This window comes from Zalophus californianus, chromosome 5, assembly GCF_009762305.2.
Source record: "Zalophus californianus isolate mZalCal1 chromosome 5, mZalCal1.pri.v2, whole genome shotgun sequence".
Lineage (NCBI taxonomy): Eukaryota > Metazoa > Chordata > Mammalia > Carnivora > Otariidae > Zalophus > Zalophus californianus.
In genome coordinates, this window is record NC_045599.1 from 52755275 (window position 1) to 52778186 (window position 22912).

At 39.2% G+C, this 22912-nt stretch overlaps 2 protein-coding genes across 9 annotated transcripts in view; one reads left to right on the forward strand and one right to left on the reverse strand.

Moving 5' to 3' along the window:
- Positions 1-20743, forward strand: part of CDK7 (cyclin dependent kinase 7) — a 46564-nt gene extending 25821 nt beyond the window's left edge. Inside the window, exons 12-13 of one of the 4 annotated variants that reach the window (XM_027604748.2) lie at positions 19525-19576; positions 20652-20743. In XM_027604748.2, the coding sequence (XP_027460549.1) occupies positions 19525-19544 (20 nt within the window). In that variant the 3' untranslated portion in view covers positions 19545-19576; positions 20652-20743. Of the gene's footprint in view, positions 1-1929; positions 2066-18297; positions 19482-19524; positions 19577-20078; positions 20179-20651 lie in introns of those variants that run through there. The other 3 variants (XM_027604747.2, XM_027604749.2, XM_027604751.2) reach the window with 3 other exon arrangements.
- The window catches only part of CCDC125 (coiled-coil domain containing 125), a 28530-nt gene continuing 5762 nt past the window's right edge, over positions 145-22912 (reverse strand). For 3 of the 5 annotated variants that reach the window (XM_027604741.2, XM_027604738.2, XM_027604742.2), the window contains 11 exons: positions 20480-20832; positions 17882-17940; positions 16593-16679; positions 15714-15791; positions 14919-15004; positions 10369-10451; positions 8843-8958; positions 7751-7858; positions 6430-6604; positions 2166-2296; positions 145-1120 (listed from right to left, as the gene is read on the reverse strand). In XM_027604741.2, coding sequence (XP_027460542.2) covers positions 812-1120; positions 2166-2296; positions 6430-6604; positions 7751-7858; positions 8843-8958; positions 10369-10451; positions 14919-15004; positions 15714-15791; positions 16593-16679; positions 17882-17940; positions 20480-20789 — 1542 coding nt within the window. In that variant the 5' untranslated portion in view covers positions 20790-20832 and the 3' untranslated portion in view covers positions 145-811. The remainder of the gene's footprint in view (positions 1121-2165; positions 2297-6429; positions 6605-7750; positions 7859-8842; positions 8959-10368; positions 10452-14918; positions 15005-15713; positions 15792-16592; positions 16680-17881; positions 17941-20479; positions 20833-22912) is intronic. The other 2 variants (XM_027604743.2, XM_027604744.2) reach the window with 2 other exon arrangements.

Consider the following 22912-nt stretch of genomic DNA (forward strand, 5'->3'; position numbering starts at 1 on the left):
TATTTAAGTAGTATTTAACGTAGCTAAGCCATGTATGTATCTTTTTTACTAGACATCATAACTAGATAAAAAGTTTTATTAAAATTTCTGATAATGTAATACAGTTCCTTTGATATAACTGTGATGTTAATATAGCAACATTCCCAGAAGGTATTAAATATCTTTATTATGTAACATTTATAGAAAGAAAGAAAAAATTAAATGGCTTAAAATTCAGCATCAAAACCAAGAAGTTAAATCAGAATGGTGTGAGTGCTAGAATTATGTGTAGGTCTGGCTACAAAGTGTCACCACACCAACAAAGAAGCTATAAAGGTAACAATATTTTGAATACACTTCTGCCAAAATAACTTTTTAATTGAAGTTAAGGAAATTATTAAACTTTCTGTGGCAAATGAAAAATCCTGAAAAGTACAATAAAACTATATGTAATCTAAAAAGTAACATTCAGTCACTCCTAGGCATTGTTACTTCTTAGAGCATTAATTTATATTGTTACTTAAGCCAAAGATCCCTTTAGTCAATCTAAGTAGTTAAATAACTGTTTTTCTCAAAAATCAATTTTTTGTTGTTTTTAAGATGTTGGCAAATACTGAAAATTTCATAAGGTATAGTAATGTAATTTATAAAGTATGTCAACATAATACTAATAAATTTCTTGTAGAAAAAATGTTTGAGTACTTAAGCTGCTTTCTAAAACTTAGAAAGACCCAGAAAATATACAACTTCTGATGATGTAGCAACATTTAAGTCCTTTTTTAAAGTCTCTTGATAGAAACAGGTCTTGGTTCTGATTTCAACTGGTTTATTTTCAAAACATGATATTTGATGGCAAAGAACAGGATCTTTTGAGAGTTCTTGTGCAGTTTTGATCTCTGTGAAGGTGTTGGATTGAACAAATGCAGCCTGGAGAATTTAAAATTTGAACACTTGAATATACAGGATCATGCAGTTCAGGGAATTCTGAAGATTTCCCCCAGAGGTTTTTTAATGGAAAATTGTCTTTCACGGGACTTTTTTCTTTATTTTCATTTGAGGTGGTGTCTTTCTCTTCCAGTGCCCGAGCAAGCATGTAACTAACTTTTCTTTGATGAGCCAGAGCTTCTTCTTTATCATTCAACTGCATATACAAAAATTAAAATTATACCAGTTATGGGTATCTGGGTGGCTCAGTCATTTAAGCATCTGAGTTTTGGTTTCAGCTTGGGTCATGATCTCAGGGTCATGAGATCAGGCCGAGCTCCACGTTCAGTGCTCATCCCGCTCATTGGGGAGTCTGCTAGAGATTCTCTCTCCCTCTGCCCCTCCCCCAACCTGTACGTGCTCTCTAAAATACATAAATCTTTTTTAAAAAAAGATTATGCCAGTCAATAAATCGCAGAATATAGAGCTATAGTCAGAAGTTTTCTCAAAATGTTCTGTCTTCAGTCTGTCAAGTCAGTCAATGTAAATAATTGTTTACTGATTCCAAATAATAAGGTACACATTACTGAGGCTTTTTTTTTTTTAAAGGAAGAACAGAAAGCAGCATTCCTTCTGCTGAAATTTTTATAGATCATCTGAAGGAAGAGGGGAAAAACATATACATGGGGTGTGTGTGTGTATATGTGTATATAATATTAACATGTACTTAACTCTGCAGGAGAATGTTGAAGTTATTTGTGAAATTGTTTTTATATATTTATATGAGAATAACTTGAACACTTCTATAGATAGGTATGTTCATATAGCATGGGTCTTTTAGTTTAGTCATATATGAAATGGGGATAATAGGACTGATTTTCAGGGTTGTAGTGATGATTAAAGGATATACTGTGTGAGAAAGTTGCCTTGTACAACTTAAAAATTCCTGAATGGCATGGATTGTATGCATACGTGCAGATGACAGAGGTATCTGCAGTTAATTACAGGGGAGCCCCCTCTTTTCAGAAGTGAAGCTTTAAACTTGTACAGGAAGAACATGGATGGGAGAAGTGGGAAGAGCATGCAGGGAATTTAAGGAGATGAAGATCAAAACTGGAGGATGGTACCTCAGCTGGGAAAAGGGCATAAAAGGCAAGTATAGACTGCTAAAGAATTAAATTAAAAAAAAAAGTTGAATTAATAGGAAGCAGAAAGATTAACTTAACCACAACCTCTAACAAAAGGAAAGCAAAGATACTAACCAACTCTGTTAGCATCTTAAAGACCTCCTGAGGGTTATTCTGGTCTTCGGGCTTCTTAGAACTGTTTTCTGATGGGAGCATCCCCAGCAGTTTCTGCCTTAAGGTCTTCTTACTTCCTTGTGATGGTAATCCTAAAATTCAACATGCAAATCCAACTGAGACATAAAAACACACTCACTAATGTAGTTCCAGGAATAGAGGTAAGTATGAACCAGGGATAATTCATTTGTAAATCAGCCAGGAGGTGGTTCTCTTCAGGATACCTCTAGTGAGTCAGGCATCATAGTGTGTACTGGGAGGAGAACACAGACTTTATTTTTTTTAAGATTTTATTTATTTATTTATTTGAGAGCGAGCGAGAGAGAAACAGCGTGAGAGGGGAGAGGGTCAGAGGGAGAAGCAGGCTCCCTGCTGAGCCGGGAGCCCGATGTGGGGGCTCCATCCCAGGACTCCAGGATCATGACCTGAGCCAAAGGCAGTTGCTCAACCAACTGAGCCACCCAGGCACCCCAGAACACAAACTTTAGAGCCAGGATGGCAAACGGAGGTTGAGAGGGCCACAGTGTAAGACCCAGAGCAATGCCCTGCCTGCCGCTGTATCTCATCGTACAGCTGCTCCTAGGGACAGCATGCAGCCCATATTATCAGCAGCTTTCCAAAGGAGGCAGCAATCCAGTTTTGTATGTGAAATCTCCCAATGTTGAATGTCAGCCACTTACCCACCCCTGTTATTTGAGAACACTGTGCACACCCAACAAAACCTGGCCTCTGAACCATGTAAATTCTGTTTTAGAGCAGAAAGACCTGGACTTGAATCCTCATTTAACCACTTACTAAATGACCTTGGACAAGGTCTCTGAGCTTTGTTTCCTCACCTCTACAATAATAATAGTACCTATGCCTCAGGATTGCTGTGCCATTAAATAATAGAGCAGGGGGGATGCTGGGAGAAGGGATTGGGCAGTTAGTGTTTAATGGGTAAAGTTTCCGTTTGGGAAGATGAAAAGAAAAAGTTGTAGAGATGAATGGATGTGATGGTTACAAAACAATGTGAATATAATATTTAAAAATGGTTAAAATGGTAAATTTTATGTATATATTTTGTCACAATTAAAAAATAACATAGCACAGTTGTGAAAACTAGCCCAGGTATGGACATAATGTTTAAGAGTCCACATCCTGAAATGTGTACACTGAGGATGTTCTTCAGAGAAAGAATGCAGTTTTATGCAGAAGGTATAAAAATTGTGGATTTATACAAAGAGAACATCAAGAATGCCTTCGGAATGCTCTGTAAACGGTCTAATGGAAAACTGAGAACAGATAAGAGACATTTCCCTTTATACTCAATCCTCATAAACTGCAGTGACAAGCTCACTCATGACCTCTTCCTCCAGCAACTGTGGCAAAAGGAGAAAGGCCAGACAAGTTGATGTGCTCATCAGCTGTGATGAGTGGATGGATGTCTATTTGCAGTCTAAAAAAAAAAGAAATATGCTTATAACCTCTCTCTCAGAACTCGTCTAAGTTGCATATCAATGACAAAAGTTGATGTCTTCTTAACGTGTTAACCACATAAAAGAAAATGACCTGTGACAGTCATCCTGTACCTCTTTAGATTATTGAAATACATGAATAAAATCAGTCTCGTCACTGAAAAACTGACGAAGAGCTACTTAGCTGACACTTGTATGGACTTGTAAAGGCCTTTCCGAGAGGAATCAGTTATTTTACTGCTTCCACCAGTCTCTTCAGGTCTTAATGGAAAACAGATCAGGAGCTATTCCTACCAAATCATATTTTTTATGGAAAAGTTCTTGAGGTTCCTTATTAGCTAAGAAAGGCAGAAGTTCTGGAATATGCACCTGGGTGGCTCAGATGGTTGGGCGTCTGCCTTCGGCTCAGGTCATGATCCTGGAGTCCTGGGATCGAGTCCCGCATCGGGCTCCCTGCTCCTTGGGAGCCTACTTCTCCCTCTGCTTCTCTCTCTCTCTCATAAATAAATAAATAAAATCTTTAAAAAAAAAATGAATACATACTCAAGTGCTGAATGTATATGAATCTACCTCTTAGGAAAAACCCAGCCTTTTCTACCTACCACTACCCTTGTGGCCTACTTCCATGCACACTTGGGTCTACTATGCCAGGTGAAAGAATCTGGCTGCTTTCCTAAGATTAACCAGGACTTTCCCTTTTCTTTCTCCCCTAACTTTTTTCCTTACCTTCCGTCAAAACAAGCAGTTAAGATCAGATTTCCAAAGGGATTTGCCTTTAGTTTATGTCACAGAACACCAAGGCTATCCTCAAAGACAGTATCTTTGAAAACTGAGCAGTCCAGCTCCTATCAGGGGACTAATTTAGAAGAGGTGCCTGAAGATCACCTACACATTTGTTGTCCTTGATAGATACTCTATAAAGATTTTCCATCAATTCCTAAAAGCCTAAGTATATGGACTGTGCTTATTTCCTTGGCAGAATCACCTACCTTGAGCTGGACATTAAGGTTATACCTTCAGCTTTTACCAAGGGATTATTATAAGTAATAGCCATATAAATACTGATTTGTATTTATCATAAATGATAGTTAAGGACTTTGACATTATATTAGCCAGCTCAGTGATTTCTTTTATAAATCTCATGTCCGAAAACTTTTTAAAAATTAATTTCAGGACAGTGTGGAATGCCTCTTTAAGAATGAATGTTGAGAAATACGTTTTCCTGTGTTGCCCTGACTTCTCCCAGATGAAAAGTCTAAATATGTAACTCTTATAATCTGGTTCTGTCTACTTTCATACTTCTTGTTTACTGCTTCTATTTTTATTATCCCTGTAAGCTTAGCACTTTTTACCATTTCAGCAAAGGGACAGGTAAAGTTTAGTTAATGAAGCTAAAATTTCACAACACGTAACCTGTATGCTATTAGGAATATGTACTATTGAAAAAATATATTTAAAACAAAATAGGTATCTATTATTAAAAGTTTAATTTTTAATATAAGATTCTCATTAACCCAAATTCATCTGAGAATGAGAGATACTGGAATTAGGATTATGGATTTTGGTATACTAAAAAATATTTAGAAATATAGTCATCTCAGAATTTTAATATTAAAACATTTAAACTTATAAACTTCACTGTAATTTTTTTTTTTTTAAGATTTTATTTATTTATTTGAGAGAGAGAATGAGAGATAGAAAGCACGAGAAGGAAGAGGGTCAGAGGGAGAAGCAGACTCCCTGCTGAGCAGGGAGCCCGATGCGGGACTCGATCCCGGGACTCCAGGATCATGACCTGAGCCGAAGGCAGTCGCTTAACCAACTGAGCCACCCAGGCGCCCCAAACTTCACTGTAATCTTTCTTGACTAAGAAAAGGTTTCTAATTGGAATTTTAAATTGAAGCACTAGGAGTTGCACTGAATAATACTAATAAATAAAAATTGATACTGACCTTTTAGAGAAACTAACATTTCTAAAAAATAACAGGTACTTTGATTATATTGGATGATCTACTTCAACTGTAATTTTATTCTTTGATGACATTTTTATATATTTGTTTTCCAATAGTACAACAGTACTAAAAAAATGGCCACAGCCATGAACTTTGATAGGTTTGTGAATCAAAACCTAAACCTTAACTTCTGTTTCATTTTTATATGAGTATTAATATTTCCTTTTTTTTTTAAGATTTTATTTATTTGAGAGAAAAAGTGCACGAGAGGGGTCAGAGGGAAAAGCAGACTCCCTGCTGAGCAGGGAGCCCGATGCAGGACTCGATCCTGGGATCATGACCTGAGCTGAAAGCGGTCACTTAACCAACTAAGCCACCCAGGCGCCCCATGAGTATTAATATTTCCAACTTAAAATTTTTCCTCTACCCCTCAATATCTCAACATATTTCAACAAAGTTTAATTAGATACATTTAATGTTGGGTTTCACTATTTTCATTATTACTTCCTAGGCAGTTTCCCTTTAATCATCTGGCACTTTTGCAAAGTTTTCCCACGAAACGTAGTCTTGTTTAAATGAGATGAATAGTAAAAAAGAGATTGTTATTTTAAGGTTTTGATGATCCTATTACCTTATCTGCATATGTAACATCCAGTGACCCCATTCTTAACCATAGTTACTAAATTCTGTAATAAATCACAACTGTCTTTGATATTTCAGTTATATTCTCCATTACATTAACTGTTGCTTAATCAACTTTATTACCAAAAACAACTAAAAGTACACCTGATTATTGCCATTATAATTCATATTTACCATCCTCCTTAAGGTGCTTCCAATTTTTCCATTTTGTTGCTTTTTTATACATTTTATCCATTTGTGTCAATCTTAGTGCCTGGTCATTTTTCCTCATTAATTGTTGCTCAAATGCAATTCTGAATGCATCTGCCATTATGTAAGCTTCTTCTTTACTCTTCTGCAAAAGTCCCAACTAGTTTTGAAAGAAAGTTTGAGAGGTGTCAGAGGCAAAACATAACAATTCTTGCCTGAATACTGAATCAGATTAGCAAATGTAGTCTCCCTGCCTTAAGCATGGTTCTAGTGTCTGATCTAGTCCATCTGCTTAAACTAATTAGTACTTGCTAATTACCCTCTATAGTAGCTGCCCACTCTGAACTAAATTACCAGAAGTTTCCCGCGTGGTGCCTGACCACTCCTTGTTAATCTGTTTCTTGGACCTCACCACATTACCCTAGACAGGCCCTGTGTGTGTCCTGCCCAAACAGTAAGAAAGGAGGATGCCAAAGGCTGCATTTCAATTCTGCCTTGGGCCATTCCAGACAGTATCACTGAAAATAATTATGAGTATCACTTTTTACATATCCGCATAGCTGACCCTGACTCTGATCTGTGTAATCTTTGCTTTTCTTAATGAATTGCCAACATTTATGTTATTTTTCCTATATCTGAAGATTTAAAGTTCCATTCTTCAATAAAGGTAAAATATTTTTTTAAAATTATAGTCCATGTTCTGTATTTGTTTTTTAAAAACTAATGATAATGGCAAACGTTGTTTGATTAAATGCCAGGCATCTGCATGGCACTGTGCTAAACATTAAATGTCTGCTTCCTCTGTATCATCGCAACAGCTCAATAACTGGTTATTACTCTCTAATGTGTATCCAAACCCATGCGGCTAGAAAATACTAGAGCTGAGACTTAAACTTACGTCTGGCTGGTACAAAGGTTCTTTCCACTGTACCTTGCTGCTTTTCTAATAAGCTTCATGTTTATCTCCCCATTTATCAGAGTTGTGGATCCTAGTGATTTTAAGCATGAGTGTGCTGATATAGTAATTTTTAGGGCCATTTATAGAGAAAAGAAAAATTTAGGCAATGTTAACTACAAGCTTAGGCAAACAACGTCATGTTGCCACCATATTGTGCCAGGTACTATTTGTATTTTGGAACCGTGTAAATAAAAATAAAATAAAATTTATGAGTTAATTCTATCACATAAAACTACAAATAAGTTCCATAGCCAATGACTACTAAAATGAAGCTAATTATTGCAGGTATTTTCCTTTATTACTAGAGAAACAAAACAAAAGCTTTAGTGTGTTTTGATAATACAATACCTCCTGTTTGAGCTTAAGAAGCATTTTGCGAGCAGATGCCGCCATTTTGGCACAATCGCAGGGACTCCCTCTAGGGCCATGGCAAAGGCAGCCTCCGAGGACAGCAAGCTTTAAATCCAAAAGCATTACTCCCATTACTAAGTGCCACACTGCCTAGCTGCACACAAACATAAGAGCACGCACACACATACACATTTCTATTCAAGCATCATTCAAAGAACCTGGAAAGAAAGAAAAAAACTAAAAGCTGAGAGTAGGATTTCAAGATCCAAGTGGAAATTACATAGGAAGAAACAATGTTACTACTTGGAACAAAACCTTAAAGGAATTCTACCTTGCTTTTCCTTCTCTAAAACCTTTAAGTGGGCACCAGTTTTCTATAGTTCTGTATCCCTGGCAGCGACTTGACCTAATGAAGTAAATATTAACACCCACTGTGTGTTATTTCTTGTTACTGAGCTTGGTCCTGCTGCCCAGCATTTACTCCTACCAGTTCCCACCAGGGAGAGGTAAATGGTCAGAAATGATGAATGACTTCTAGTATTTGAGGAGAATAACCATCCTTCCACTTCTAAAAAATACCTGTCATCATGTAATGTGAGACACAGCTAACACAGCTTCTGCTAAAACTATAAAAAGAAATAAAAGGGGCAGGAGGTGGCCAGCACATCTTCTAGTGTCCAAGAATATAGTGCATGGATGGTCATGGTGCCAGTAAGGCTAAAGAACTGCCCTGGGGAAACCGATGGGCCTCTCCTTACCCTCACTCTCAAACTGCTAAGTATAATGCTATTCTAGAACATGGAGCAGGTGATGGGGAAAAGGAAAGTAGAAAATTTCCCTCTTGTTCAATTTTCTTTTTTAAAGATTTTATTTATTTGACAGAGACACAGCGAGAGAGGGAACACAAGCAGGGGGAGTGGGAGAGGGAGAAGCAGGCTTCCCGCGGAGCAGGGAGCCCGACGCGGAGCAGGGAGCCCGACGCGGAGCTCGATCCCAGAACCCTGGGATCATGACCTGAGTCGATGGCAGACGCTTAACGACTGAGCCACCCAGGCACCCCTTGTTCAATTTTCATACCTGCTTACCTACCTCAAGACTTGAAACCTCTGTAAAACCACTTTTATCATGGTGCACGTTTTCCGGAGCCACCATCTGCCATTTCACATCAAGCATGGCGAGGGCCTCTAAATACTGTTGATTTAAAACTAGGAAGGGCCAAAGAAGAGAGTGTTATGAAATTTAACTCTGGCCTCACCTGAGTTACACCAACATTATATACTCATTTCTTACAAGCAATGCATATACACAGACATTACCTACTACATCTGGCCCCATCCCGAAAAAAGGTATCAAGTGAGATAATACATATATAACACTAGATTAAATAGGACTATTTTTAACGTTGAAGTATTTTAATTTTGCAAACAAAGTCTGGTCTTCATTTGGTCAAAGAAAATTTGCAGGATTTTCAAAGAGAACACACAAATGCAAATTATTTGCACTTGTTGGATCGTTAAGACAACCAGATGATGAGATCTCCTACGTTAACGTCAAATGTACCAGCTATACAAACTTTATCGGACTTCTGTTAAGAGTTTTCACAAGAGGCTCTCAACCAAACATTTAGAACAAGAAGGGTCCTGCTATCTACTGAGCAGAAAATAGTAACTTTCCCTCTCTTGTTGCAGGGTGAGGTGGTAGAGGGGGAGGGGTTGTGGCTGTGGGCAACTTCTATCCTGAACTAACAAATCCCCCATCTGCTCGAATCACTGGTGTTGAGAAGCACCACTTTCTGTGTGCAGTTCTCACCCCAGGACTCTGCCACAGTACGTTTACTAAACTACAGAAAGTGCCCCGCTCAGGTCCATGACCTGATTTAGAACTTCGTCCCCTTCAAGCCACTACTTTAAAACAGTTTCTGCTAAGAAGGAAGAACCAACATCTCTTAAAATTTTATAAAAAGTTGACGCCATCTTAATATTCTTAAAACACCTTACTATTCTTTTATTAACTTTTGTCATAAGGTGGCTCATTACATAAAGGGTACATATGTATACACATATATGTAAAAAATTTCAAGTTTTTAATAAGTCATCTTGAAAAATTAAGAATATTAATCTTAGCAATAAAGTCACAAGATATTTTTAAGAGAAAGTAATGTTGAATAATTACACAGCTACATACTTTTCCTACTAGTATTCCAATAAAACATATACCCACTAAGGTTCCTCAAAATCAGGTGCTCTACAATCTTGTTTTACAATGAGTATAAAAACTAAAGGATAAAGGGAGAATGGGGAGAAATACTTAATGGATATAGGGTTTTATTTTGGAGTGATGAAAATCTTTTGGAATGAGATGGTTGCAAACATTGTGGGTGTTATGAATTACTTTTGAATGGTTGGTTAATTTTGTTAATTGAATTTCACCTAAAAATTTTTTTAAATTGCCAAAACCCTAAAAGATGCATATCTTCTATTATCCTTAAAGCATATTACTTTGAAATAATAGCACTTTGTCTATCAATATGTATGTTCTTAACATAGGATACTCTATTTAAAAATTATCTTGTAACATAATATTTTTAAAGAATCAAAATACCACTCTTCACTTACGTGCATTTTCCGACTTGAGCATTTTAATTTCTTCTGTTTTTACATTCAAAGTTTCTTGGAGGACTTCATTTTCACAGTTTAGCCTGGAAAAAAGTACCCTCCAAATAACTTAACACTTCATGGTTGAATGAGAATATTTTTATCCCATAATTAGAACACAAAAACCCAAATAAAATTTTTCCTACTTCAAAACAGTCTAGAACATATATGTGTCACAAAACAAAAATAATTTAAGAGCGTGGTAATGGGGCGCCTGGGTGGCTCAGACGGTTAAGCGTCTGCCTTCGGCTCGGGTCATGGTCCCAAGGTCCTGGGATCGAGCCCCACATCGGGCTCCCTGCTCAGCGGGAAGCCTGCTTCTCCCTCTCCCCCTACTTGTGTTCCCTTTCTTGCTGTCTCTCCCTCTGTCAAATAAATAAATAAAAATCTTAAAAAAAAAAAGTGTAAGATTTTGAACATACTCTTAATTTGTCTGTATATTTAGCTGAGAAAGAATCAGAAGTATCTCAAATTAAAAAATAATAAAATAATAAAAAGTGGGCGGGGGGCCTGCCTGGTTCAGTGGGTAGAGCATGTGACTCTTGATCTCAGGGTCATGAGTTCAAGCCCCATATTAGGTGTGGAGCCTACTTAATAAAAATTAATAGGGGTGCCTGGGTGGCTCAGTGGGTTAAGCATCTGTCCAACCCTTGATTTCAGCTCAGGTCATGATCCTCAGTGTTGTGAGATCAAACCCCATGTCAGGCTCCACGCTGGACATGGAGCCTGCTTAAGATTCTCTTTCTCCCTCTCCCTTTAATTAATTAAAATTAAAAAAAAGAGAGAATCAGGGGCGCCTGGGTGGCTCAGTCAGTTAAGCATCTGGCTTCAGGTCATGATCTCAGGGTCCTGGGACCGAGACCCGACTTGGGCTCTGCACTTATATGGGAAGTCTGCTTTTCCCCCTAGCCCCCTCTCCCTGCTTGTGCACACTCTTTCTCAAACAAGTAAAATCTTAAAAAAAAAAAAAAATGGGGCACCTGGGTGGCTCAGTTGGTTGAGCATCTGCCTTCGGCTCAGGTCATGATCTCTCAGTCCTGGGATCAAGCCCTGCATCAGGCTCCCTGCTCAGTGGGGAGCCTGCTTCTTCTCCTCTTGCCCCAGCTCATCATGCTCTCTCTCAAATAAGATTTTAAAAAATAAAAATAATAAAAAGAGAATCAGAAGTATCTCTGAGGCATCCTTTTGAATATTCATTTTCTTTACTAAAGTTTTAATCATCTTCACCACCACCTATAAGCTTAGGCCACCTCCAAGAACTTGCATAAAAAGATACCTAGTTTATACTGCAAAATACTGAAAACAATCTAAGTGCCTATCAAGGAGAATGGCTGAGTACACTATGGCACATCCACACAACGGATTGGTTTCCAGGATATATTGTTAAATAGAAAAAACAGTTTAAAAGACTATCTACAGTCAACTGTTCTTTGGTGTAAGAAAGAAGGAGAAATAAGAGAAAAGACATATATGCCCATTTGTGCAAAAGGAAACACAGGAGGGATAAATAAAAAAATAGACTGGTTATCTACAGATGGTGAGGAAAAGGAAGGATGACAGGAGGCTGGGAATGGGGTAGGCATGGGGGGAAAATGACATTTCTGAGTATACCTCAGAATAGTTCTGACTTTTGGAAGCATGGGAATGTTTTACAGAGTCAAAAATAAAGACGAGTAAGTAAATCAACAAGGATGGTGAAAAAAAAACGTAAGAAAGAATACAGATAGAAACAAATGAACTTAAATGAACAGTATAACCATACTGAAGAGAAAAAAATAAGTTGTATTTTTTTTTAAAGATTTATTTGAAAGAGCGCAAGGAAGCACAGGGGTTGGGGTGGGGCAGAGGGAGAGGGAGACAGAAACTCAAGCAGACTCCTCATTGAGCATGGAGCCCGACACAGGGCTTAATCTCACGACCCTGAGATCATGACCTGAGCTGAAATCAGGAGTCAGACACTCAACCAACTTAGCCATCCAGGTGCCCCAAGAAACTAAACAAGTTTGGAACACAGTGTATTGACTGGATCCCCTCAGGCTAGGAAAAAAAAAACTATAAACAAATACTGAACTCTAGGTTTGATTCTGCAATGGTGTATATTAGCAATTCTAAAGCTACTTTCTGCATATTGTATGACAGAATGAATAAGTAAACGTTGGGTGAAAGTTGTTTCTCACTGTGGAAGTTACAAATGTGGAAAGGAGCAAGGCTAAAATTAACCTTGTGGTGGTGGTCTGCAATTGGAGATAGGGGTATGAACAGAGAGAGAGAGAGGTTTAGGTATGTGTCAGTGTGGGTGTATATTTCCAGCTCTGTCCTCTGAGACCTTTTAGCAATGACTTCCAGTAGCAATGAGCACACTTAGCACTAAGACCTTGATTTCTTTTTTTTTTAAGATTTTATTTTTATTTATTTACTTGACAGAGAGAAACACAGCGAGAGAGGGAACACAAGCAGGGGGAGTGGGAGAGAGAGAAGCAGACTCCCCACTGAGCAGGGAGCCCGATGCGGGGCTCGATCCCAGGACCCCGGGATCATGATCTGAGCCGAAGGCAGACGCTTAACAACTGAGCCACCCAGCCATCCCAAGAACCTGATTTCTAAACACCATTCCCCACTAAAAGGAACCAGGGATCCCTGAAGAAATGCTTAAAATTTTATATATAACGGCCTAGAATATCTTATACCAGAAAGCAAAGTGCTCAAACAATAATAGGGAGGTGTCAGAAAGCCACAGGAGCCAGCGTGAAGGGGCTCCCACTGACCAAAGTTGGAAATTTTTTTTTTTAAGATTTATATATTTTTTTTAGAGAGAGAGTGAGCAAAAGCACACGCACACCCAGGGGAGGAGGGAAGGGCAGAAGCAGAGGGAGAGAATCTGAAGCAGACTCCCCACTGAGTGCAGAGCCTGATGCAGGACTCAGTCTCACAACCCTGAGATTATGACCTGAGCTGAAACTAAAAAGAGTCAGATGTTTAACCCACTGCACCACGAGGCACTCCCAAAATTGGAAAATTTTAAGCAACAAAAGAAATTACGAGAGTAATGGCTTTTAACCAGTTGAATGCTGCAAGAATTCATGAATCCATTTTGGGATAAACAAATGGGAGAGAAAAAAAGCTCTTTACTACAGTAAAATGCCAGCAAATAAATGCAGAGGAAGTAACAGAATTAGCAAATTACCATTTGGCAGCCATCACAGTAATGACTGCTTCAGGCAGAATAATCTGTGGATGTAAAAACTAGTGGGTAAAAATCTGATAAATCACATAATCTCAAAGCATCTCCCCCACAAGATGCTTATTAATCACAAGGGGAAAAAATAGTGCCTTTATAGTGGAGAGTGAGGGCACACAACCCACCTTAACCCAAGTAGTCAAGATTCACAGGCTAGGAATGGGACAGATCAACTTCACAGGCCTCCGGATGTGATCCGCTAAGAACACAACACTGCTTCAGTGGTAATATGTCCAAATGCATAGCCCAAATTAAGTTCAGACGCACCAGACGTCTCCAATGTGGGACATTACATAACTGGCCTGTCCTCAAAATATGTCAAGAACAAACACTGAATAACTGTTTCAGATGTTTTCTCCCCCTGCCCCTCACTTCAGCCTCCCTCCCTCCTAAGTGTTTCCGATTAAAGGGTTCTAAGGTTTAGATGGGAAAAGCAAACACAATGCATGATTCTGGACTGGCTCCCAGAAACAGGAATTTTTTTCTTCTCTTTTGCTAAAGGGGTGTTAGTACTAGAATAATTAGCAAAACTAAATAAAAGAGTATTAGATTGTCTTAATTTTGATAATATTACTGTGGTTATAAAAGTCCCTTTTTATAAACACAGAGTGAAATATTTAGAGTAATGAGGCCTTATATATAAGCAACTTACTTTTTTTTTAAAGATTTTATTTATTTATTTGACGGGGGGGGAGAGTGCACAAGCAGGGGGTGCGGCAGAGGGAGAGGGAGAAGCAGACTCCCTGCCGAGCAGGGAGCCCGATGTGGGGCTCTATCCCAGGACCCCGGGATCATGTCCTGGTCCGAAGGCAGATGTTTAACTGACTGAGCCACACAGGCGCCCACACTGCTTTTTAAAATATAGTTTATAGGGGTGCCTGGCTGGCTCAGTAGTACATGTGACTCCTGATCTTGGGGTTGTGAGTTCAAACCCCATTGTGGACATAAAGTCTACTTAAAAAATAAATAAATAAAATATGAAACTGGTGAAAGCGGATAAGCAGTAAGAATTTCATAATATTCACAGCCCACAGAAGAACACCTAAGCTATATTTGAATTATATACACTTTATGGAGTCCCTGGCTGGCTCAGTTGGAAGAGCCTGTGACTCTTGATCTCGGGGTCATGAGGTCAAGCCCCATGTTGGGAGTAGAGATTACTCAAATAAATAAATATTAAAAATAATATATAAAAATAATAATAAAAATATAGATAACTAATACACACTTTAAAGATTTCCAAAGAAAAACTATAGAATAAGAATATACAAACCTGTCATATTTTTGGGTCCATGATTCCTCTATATTTTTAAATCTATTCTGATCAAACTCTATTTCCCACTGCAAGGCATTTATTTCCTGTAGAAAGAAAACAGCACTTTTCATGGAAAATTACTACAGATCACTTCAGGACAGTGTGAGTAGCTGAAATAAATCGTTAATCACTTAAAAGGATAGGTTAAAGAGAAACTAATTATTGTTCAAAAAGAGTCTTGTGACATTTGTAAACACACATAACATGCCTTTTTAACACTCAAGAAAAGCTTTGCCAAAGCTTACTTATTGTAAGAAACAGCTTCAAATTTTGCTGCTCAGAGCCTAGATTTCTCATTGCCCCACCCCCAACCCATACAGACCACAAGCAAAACACGTGCCCGGGAGTTTGAGCCCAGGACACTGCCATCAAGGGAGGCTACAACTGGCACAGGAACAGGAGCTTCCAAGGTGATTCCTAGCTACCGTTTAGTGACGATGAGATGGTCAGAAAGAGGCAGGCTCTGCCAGGCAAGAAGAGAAAGGAAAGAGGAAAAAGAAGAAAAATAGAAAGTGTCAACTTGGCAAGCCTCCTACTAGCTTAAAACGAGGCAATAAAAGAAATCTTAATTCTTTGCCTGTGTAATAGTATGTTTTGGATTGTAAGCTCCAAAAGGGAAGGGACTATATAAAATAGAAGCACAACTAAGAGGGTATGCACAAAGGACATAGCCATCGGCACGGTGGTTTTTAAAGGAAATTCTATTTGACAGCTTAGTGGACTGCACAACTCTACACTGAAAGTGGCAAATACCTTCTCCAAGGATCTCTTTTGTTCCATAGTTTTTTGCAGCATCATTTGGGTGTGACTTGTGGCTTTGCCAAAAACTGCCTAAGAAGAATAAGAAGCCTATCAGTATAAATTAAGTTTCTCATTACTCCTATATGCATACTAAGGTTCACATTTTTATTTTAAGACGATAGAAAACCAGAGAATTTCCATAGAGACCACCTTTTATAGAGAATTTGATAGTTCACACGTCAAAAGATCTTGGTTTGACTCTCCTGATGAATATGAGAATGAATGAATGAACTTTCCACACAAAGACTGGCACATGAACAAATAAAGCAGTGTTATTCATAAGAGTCCAAAAGAGGAAACAGCGTAAGTGCCCATCAAATGGTGAATGGATAACCAAAATACGGCATAACCATATAATAGAATATTAGGCAATAAAAAGGAAGAAAGTACTGACATATGCCACACCATGCATGAGCCTCAAAAACATGTTAATTAAAGGAATCCAGACACATATTATATCATTCCATTTACATGAAATAGAAAAGACAAATCCAAAAGACAATAAGGAGATTAGTGGTTGTCTGGGGTTGGGGATGTGAATGGGTAATGACCGCTAATGGGTTAGAGATTCCTTTTGGGGAATATTGAAAATATTCTAAAATTAGATCATGGTGATGGTTATGCAACTCTAAGGTTAGCAAAAATAAACTGTACACTGAAAACAAGTGAAATCCATGGCATATGAATTTTACCTCAGTAAAACTGTTTTAAAAATCTGCACCTCAAAAAAAAAACCCTATATTAAGCACTGATGCTTTTATTTTAAAAGATAAAACCATACTACCTATGATTGGAATGTTAAGTGACCAAAATTTAAAAATAACTTCTTACCATGCTTTGAAGAATTTTCAGTGCTTCCTCTTTACCTTCTAGTTGTCTTTGAGATGCCTCAAGTTCAGTTTTTAAAATTTCTACCTCCTGAGGGGAGAAGTAAAATTAGTCTACATATCTGTAAGATATGCAACCCTCAAAATGATCAATTTGGATAGTTTACATGTAAGCTCAACACTCTATGACACTCAGCAAGCACTCTGAATCTAAGCACTCTGACCTTACAAAAGAGGCTGGAAATTCCTCCAGGCTTCCTAAGTGGCCCAGGCAGGCTTTAGACTGAAACTCTCAGCATCAGGTACCCATTTTAACTAAAAGCCCAGACCTTCTGCTTTTACCCTTCCAGACCACACAGCTAATAATCTGAAAATAATCTCTACAGCACCAATAATAAGCACGTGCTCACCCACAGAGCTACAGTGGCTATCATCAGTTGAATTATGTCTTTCCCACCAAGGAAAGTTTTGTCCAAATCCTAACTCCTGGTACTAAGAATGTGACCTTATTTGGAGACAGGGTCTTTGCAGATATAATCAGATTAAGATGAGGTCATCCTGGATCAGGGTAGGCCTCAATGACTCCTGTCCTGAGACAAGGCAAGTTTGCGCCCAGACACAAAGAGGAGAAGGCCATGTGACAAGAGAGGCAGAGACTGCAGTGATGTGGCTGTAAGCCAAGGAATGCCAAGAATGTCAGGGGCAACCACCAGAAGCTAGGACGAGGCAAAGAAGGATTCTCCTCGACCTTCCAGAGGGAACATGGCCAACTGACATCTTGATTTCAGATTTCTAGCCTCCAGAACTGAGAGAATAAACCTCTGTAGTTTTAAGCCACCTGTTGGTGGTGCTTTGCTACAGCAGCCCTAGAAAACAAAATGGTAGCTCAGTAGCTTTCACCAGAAGAGTTACAAGTTCACAGTGGGTCTTCCTGTTCCCCTGCACACATACTCCTACTCCCAGCAGCAGGCTGGACACAGAGCACCTGGAAAGCCTGCTGTCTTCTGACTTCAAAGAGGTTAAATTAAGTCAGTTTATTTCAAGCCACACACACAGGGAAGGCGGAGGGAAGTCTGTAACTCTCTTGTGAAAGGTTTGGGTGAAAGGCAAGCTGGAGGGTCTGTTTACGTAAATAGCTTTCTTGAGAGATGAGGAAGGTAAGAGACAGAGGAGACCAGTTGAAAGTTATGAGCTTTTACACTGTGGCTCACTGAACATATCTGGAAAGACAGTATTTAAAATATCAGTGGGCTTTGTTCACAGGAGAATTTTTGTATTAGCCGGAGTACTTACCTCTAAAGTATCCTGAAGACGTCGCTTTAATTCTACACTTGACAATTCTGAATTAGAATCTATTAGGAAAAAAACAAAATACTTTTTTTTAACTAGTTGAATACAGGACATCTGTTTACAAAATATCAAATACAATTTTTTGTCAAGAGGAAAGAGTTGTAATAAACCACATGATAAAAATAGGTAGCTTAAAACATGGCACAAATGAAAAGATACATACATTTGAATAAAAATACTCCTTAAAAAGGTACTCTCTAATAAAACTTGTTAATGAATTGTTTAATTACTACATACAAAACAGTATTTAAAAACATGAATGTTGGTGAGTGAAATAAACTCTGGTGTTTGGCTTAAGTTTGATCAATATAGTGATATGAAATATCTAAGAAATAACCTGAATTTAATTTCTTTCCAAGGAGAATGACTAGAAGTCTCCTGTAACTTCAATTACTCTCTCCTTACTGTGATCAATTGAGACATTAAACTGAGCTTCCCAGGAGCTTCATTTTCAGTGTGGTCTCACTGGCAATAGAAAAACATGAAAGTGGTAAATTACAAGCAAGAAGACTAAGAAGAAGTAAAAGGAAGAAAAGATTTTTTAGAAAGAGTATTTTGAGGGACATTAAAAACTTCTCAAAACAATTTCTTCTTTGCTGTTCTGAACTTTCAGTATGACAGTATCCAAGGCAAAAACTAAGTCTTGTTTTTATTCCAATGGCACAAGGCTCCAAGGAGAGACAAGTGACATTGGGTTGGCAATGACAAGTTCTGTTGTAGTAATACTTGTGCTAGGCAGAATAACGGCCCTAAAGATGACCACATCTTAATCCCCGGAACCTGTGAATACACGGCAAAAGGGACTTTGTTGGTTTAAGTTAAGGACTAGGAGATTATCCTGGATTATCCAGGTGACCCCATTGTACTCACAAAGGGTCCTTATGAATGAAAGAGGGAGGCAGGAAAGTCAGTGTCAGGGTGAAACAGCATGAGAAAGACTTGACCAGCCATTGCTGGCTTTGAAGATGGAGGAAGGTGGCCACAAGCCAAGGAATGTAGGTGGGCTCTAGAAGTTGAAAAAGGCTCAGGAACGGATACTCTTCTCAGGAATAGAGTCTCCAGAAGGAACGCAGCCCTGCCGACATCTGGATTTTAGCCCAGTAAAACCTGTTTTGGATTTCTAACCTGCAGAACTGTAAGATAATAAATTTGTGTTATCTTAAAGATAGGCATTAAATTTGTGGTAATTTGGAAATTACCTATTAGCGGACAAGAAACCAGTACAATATCCTTAGGTAGGATCAGGCTAACTTGAGATAAAAGTCCATAACCCAACAAGACAGGAGCTCATACTTTTACTGTTTCATTTTGTTTATATCCCAGTGGTTTCCTCATGTTCTTATAAAGGCATTTTAGCAATATGTGCGGTTTTCAGCATCTTGCTTGCAAAACAGAACCCAACCTCTATGCATAAGGAACTGAAAGAAAAATATATAAATAATCCTGTCCTAATTTCAAGAAGGATTTTGAAAGATGGGGGATAAGATCCTCATCTGCAGCATGTTTTTTGTAAATCTAAAAACCATGTTTCTTAAATTATTCTCATGTTGTTCTAATTTGTGTTTGTTCCACTTGCGTGGGGGAAGGTTTACCACATGGATTATAGAAGATTCAGCCAGACAAGAGCTATGCCACCAGGTAGGCATGGAGTCACCCCTGGGTTCCCAACAATTTTGGAGTTGTAACATTCTATCACAATGTGATTCTGAATTTTATTCTTTCTTTAATATATGGCATAATTTATTTTTTGTTCTGATAAATTAAGATGAATTTTATGAGAGGCACCTGGCTGCCTCAGTCGGTGGAACATGCGACTCTTGATCTCTGGGTTGCACTACCCACACTGAGTGTAGAGATTACTTTTAAAAAAGATTAATTTTTAGGGGGAGGATTTCATGACACTCATAAAATAACTGGACGCATACATCTTTTGCCTGGAACATACCTTCCCCAGATAAGTACCAGGCCTGGACATCATTTCATTCTGGTGCTCAAAAGCCCCCTCCTTAGATAGGTACCCCGACCCTTGCCTGAAAGAGCATGCACCAACCCCTCCAAATACTCACTGTCCCTGCACCTACTACTGCCTGATGTTACATAGCTGTTGACTGGTAGATTAATTTTTTCTTTCCTCTACTAGAATGTGAACTGCATGACATGGAGACTATTTTGTTCACTAATGTTCCCAGAGCCTCGAACAACCCCTGGCACCTAATAGGTACCCAATAAATACTTGAATTAAAAAAAAAAAAAAATGGATGATGTATACCACTAAATCACACACACACAAAAGCAAGGTAGATAATCACCGATATCACTAACATATCTGTATTAATGCAAAATAACTACTACACTCCTCCATTTGTACAATACTTAGAAATAGAAACATGGGTTACTTTTATACTAGCACCAATCCCACAAGGTGAATAAAGATGAATCCCCACACACCACAGTGACCTATTGTCTGGTGTTGGAAGGGTGAAAACACTGATGAAATTCACAGGAGAGGAGGAGACAGGAGAGGGCACTAAGCATTCTTACCACTGCTACTCTGTTGTCTGGAGTGGGAAGTTCTGGGCTCTGCAGGGTATGTATCTTGCAAGCCCTTATGCCTGGAATACTGAAAAATGGCGCCACTTCCTTCTTCCCCCTGTCCTGGAAGTGAGGGTGGGCTGAAGTTCTTGCCATCAGATCTTTTTCTTGATGTCGATAGGCGTGAAACTTGCACTTCGTAAATACCGCCGGGCCTTCTTCCGAGGCCATACCCCAAGTCGCCTTCTGCCATGTCATCGTCCTCCGTTTCCCAGGCCCACAGCTCTGCCTCGCTTGGCGGCCTCACCACCCTGCTCATCAGCCAGATGCCGTATGTAACATAAGGAAAACCAGGTTGTTATCTGTGATTAAGAGAAATAGTAGTTTAAAAACCATCAGTATAATAAAGTTGGGTTTTAGTGGGGAGAAAAGTTTCTTTCTCTCAGGCATGACTATCCCAGCGAGGCATCAGCACACAAACAGCCCTTACAATCCAATTCAAGTTATTTAACATTTAAGGGCCTTTTAGGTAGGAGAAGATCCAACCTCTTATTTCAAAGATTGCAGTGAATTATAAGGAAGCAGGAAAACCTTTTTACTGAATCTAATTATTTCCTGATCAGGATAAAGCAGATCAGCTTTTGCCAAGGAAAGAGAAGAAAGGGTATGGCTTTCACAAGTCGAAGAGCTGTATAGAATTCAAGAAGTCTCTGAAAACGGGGACTTGCAGTGGCTACGGAGACCACCCCGCCTCTGTCCCTTCATGGCCCTTCATGCACTTCAGGGGCTTGGCGCTCTTAGAGCCCCTCCTCTAGCTCTACTTGGTTTATCTTCTGTTTCTATGAAGACACAGTTCTCCTGGGATGCTCTTCCCCAGACAGTTGCTCAACTGGTTCTTCACCTCCTCTGGGTCTTTCCTTCAGTAGCACCTCCGTGACTGACACTGGGTCTAAAATTGCCACCTCCTCCTTCTCCCACTTCTCTGCTTTATTTTGCCCCTTAGCACTTAGGACCTTCTAACGTACCCCTCCCTATTTTACTCATTTTTCTAATCATGCCACCAAAAGGGGGAAGGGAGTACAAAAGTGGGAGCCTAGGAAAGTAGGAGTTGGTTCTGACCGGCCTATGATGCCTCTCAAAAGTAGGGCAACCTGAAACTTTTCCTCTGCCAGAGTTGAGACCTGCGCCAGATGGCCCTAAGCGGAATAGAAAATTTTGTCTGTTTGGATCATCACTGCGTTCCCAATGCCTAAGACAGTATCTGGGACATAACTGGTACTCAAGAAATACTTCTTAAATAAGTGAATGAAGGAAGGAATAAACAAACTGAAATACTTGCCTGTCCGGCAGAAAAAGAGTCACCTCAGCAAGGCTCCACCCTGCATACTGTGGAGCTAAGTGCCTGCCCTTCTTCCCAGAAGAAAACATTCCAGAAAAATGCCTTACAGTGCCCACCAATGAGCCCTCCCTGTGGGGAGACCACTGACCACTGTAGGCACCTACCTGGTGGCTGGACAGCACCTTAACTGCTCAGCCTTGTTCCTCCCGCACAGAGGACAGTTGAGAAGGACTTTCACCACCAGGCATTTCAAAACCGCTATTTTGATGTAGTTGTTTAGAAACATCTCAATCCTCTTTTCAAGACTCATTAAAAAAAAATAAATACATCTGACATCTTTTCTAAATATCCTGCTCTTTAAATAATTGCTTACCAGGACTTTAAAAAATAATTGAATCTAAGTCTTGCATTTTCTAGTGAGATGTTTCTCTTATTCTTCCACGATTAAAACCACACATAGGGCGCCGGGGTGGCTCAGTTGGTTAAGTGTCTGCCTTGGGCTCAGGTCATGATCCCAGGGTCCTGGGGTCAAGCCCGCATTGGGCTCCCTGCTCAGCGAGGAGGCTGCTTCTTCCTCTTAGCTCTCCCTCTGTTCTCTCTCTCTCGAATAAATAAAATCTTGAAAAAAAAAAAAAGGAAAGAAAACCACACATAGATGCCAGATAAATCTGATCATGTTTGAAGGGGTTTGTTGTTTTATACTTTTTTTTTTTTTAAGATTTTATCTATTTGAGAGACAGAGAGTGAGTGCACAAGCAGGGGGAGCGGCAGGCAGAGGGAGAAGACTCTCTGCAGAAGAGGGAGCTGGACCGGGACTGGTGATCACGACCTGAGCCGAAGGCAGACGCTTAAAGGACTGAGCCACCCAGGTGCCCCAGTACCATATATTTTCAATATTTGAAAGCAAAAGCCCTTACAGGTTTGAAAAGATAACATCATAAAAGAAGGTACACAGACAGAAAGATGCTCATCGTTAGCTGTCAGGGAATTGTAGATTTAAACTATAATGAGATTCTGTTACACACCACTGTCAATTCTGTGTTGCTGCGGATGTGGACATACACAGTTGGCAGGGGTATAAAATGGTACAACCCCTGAGGAAA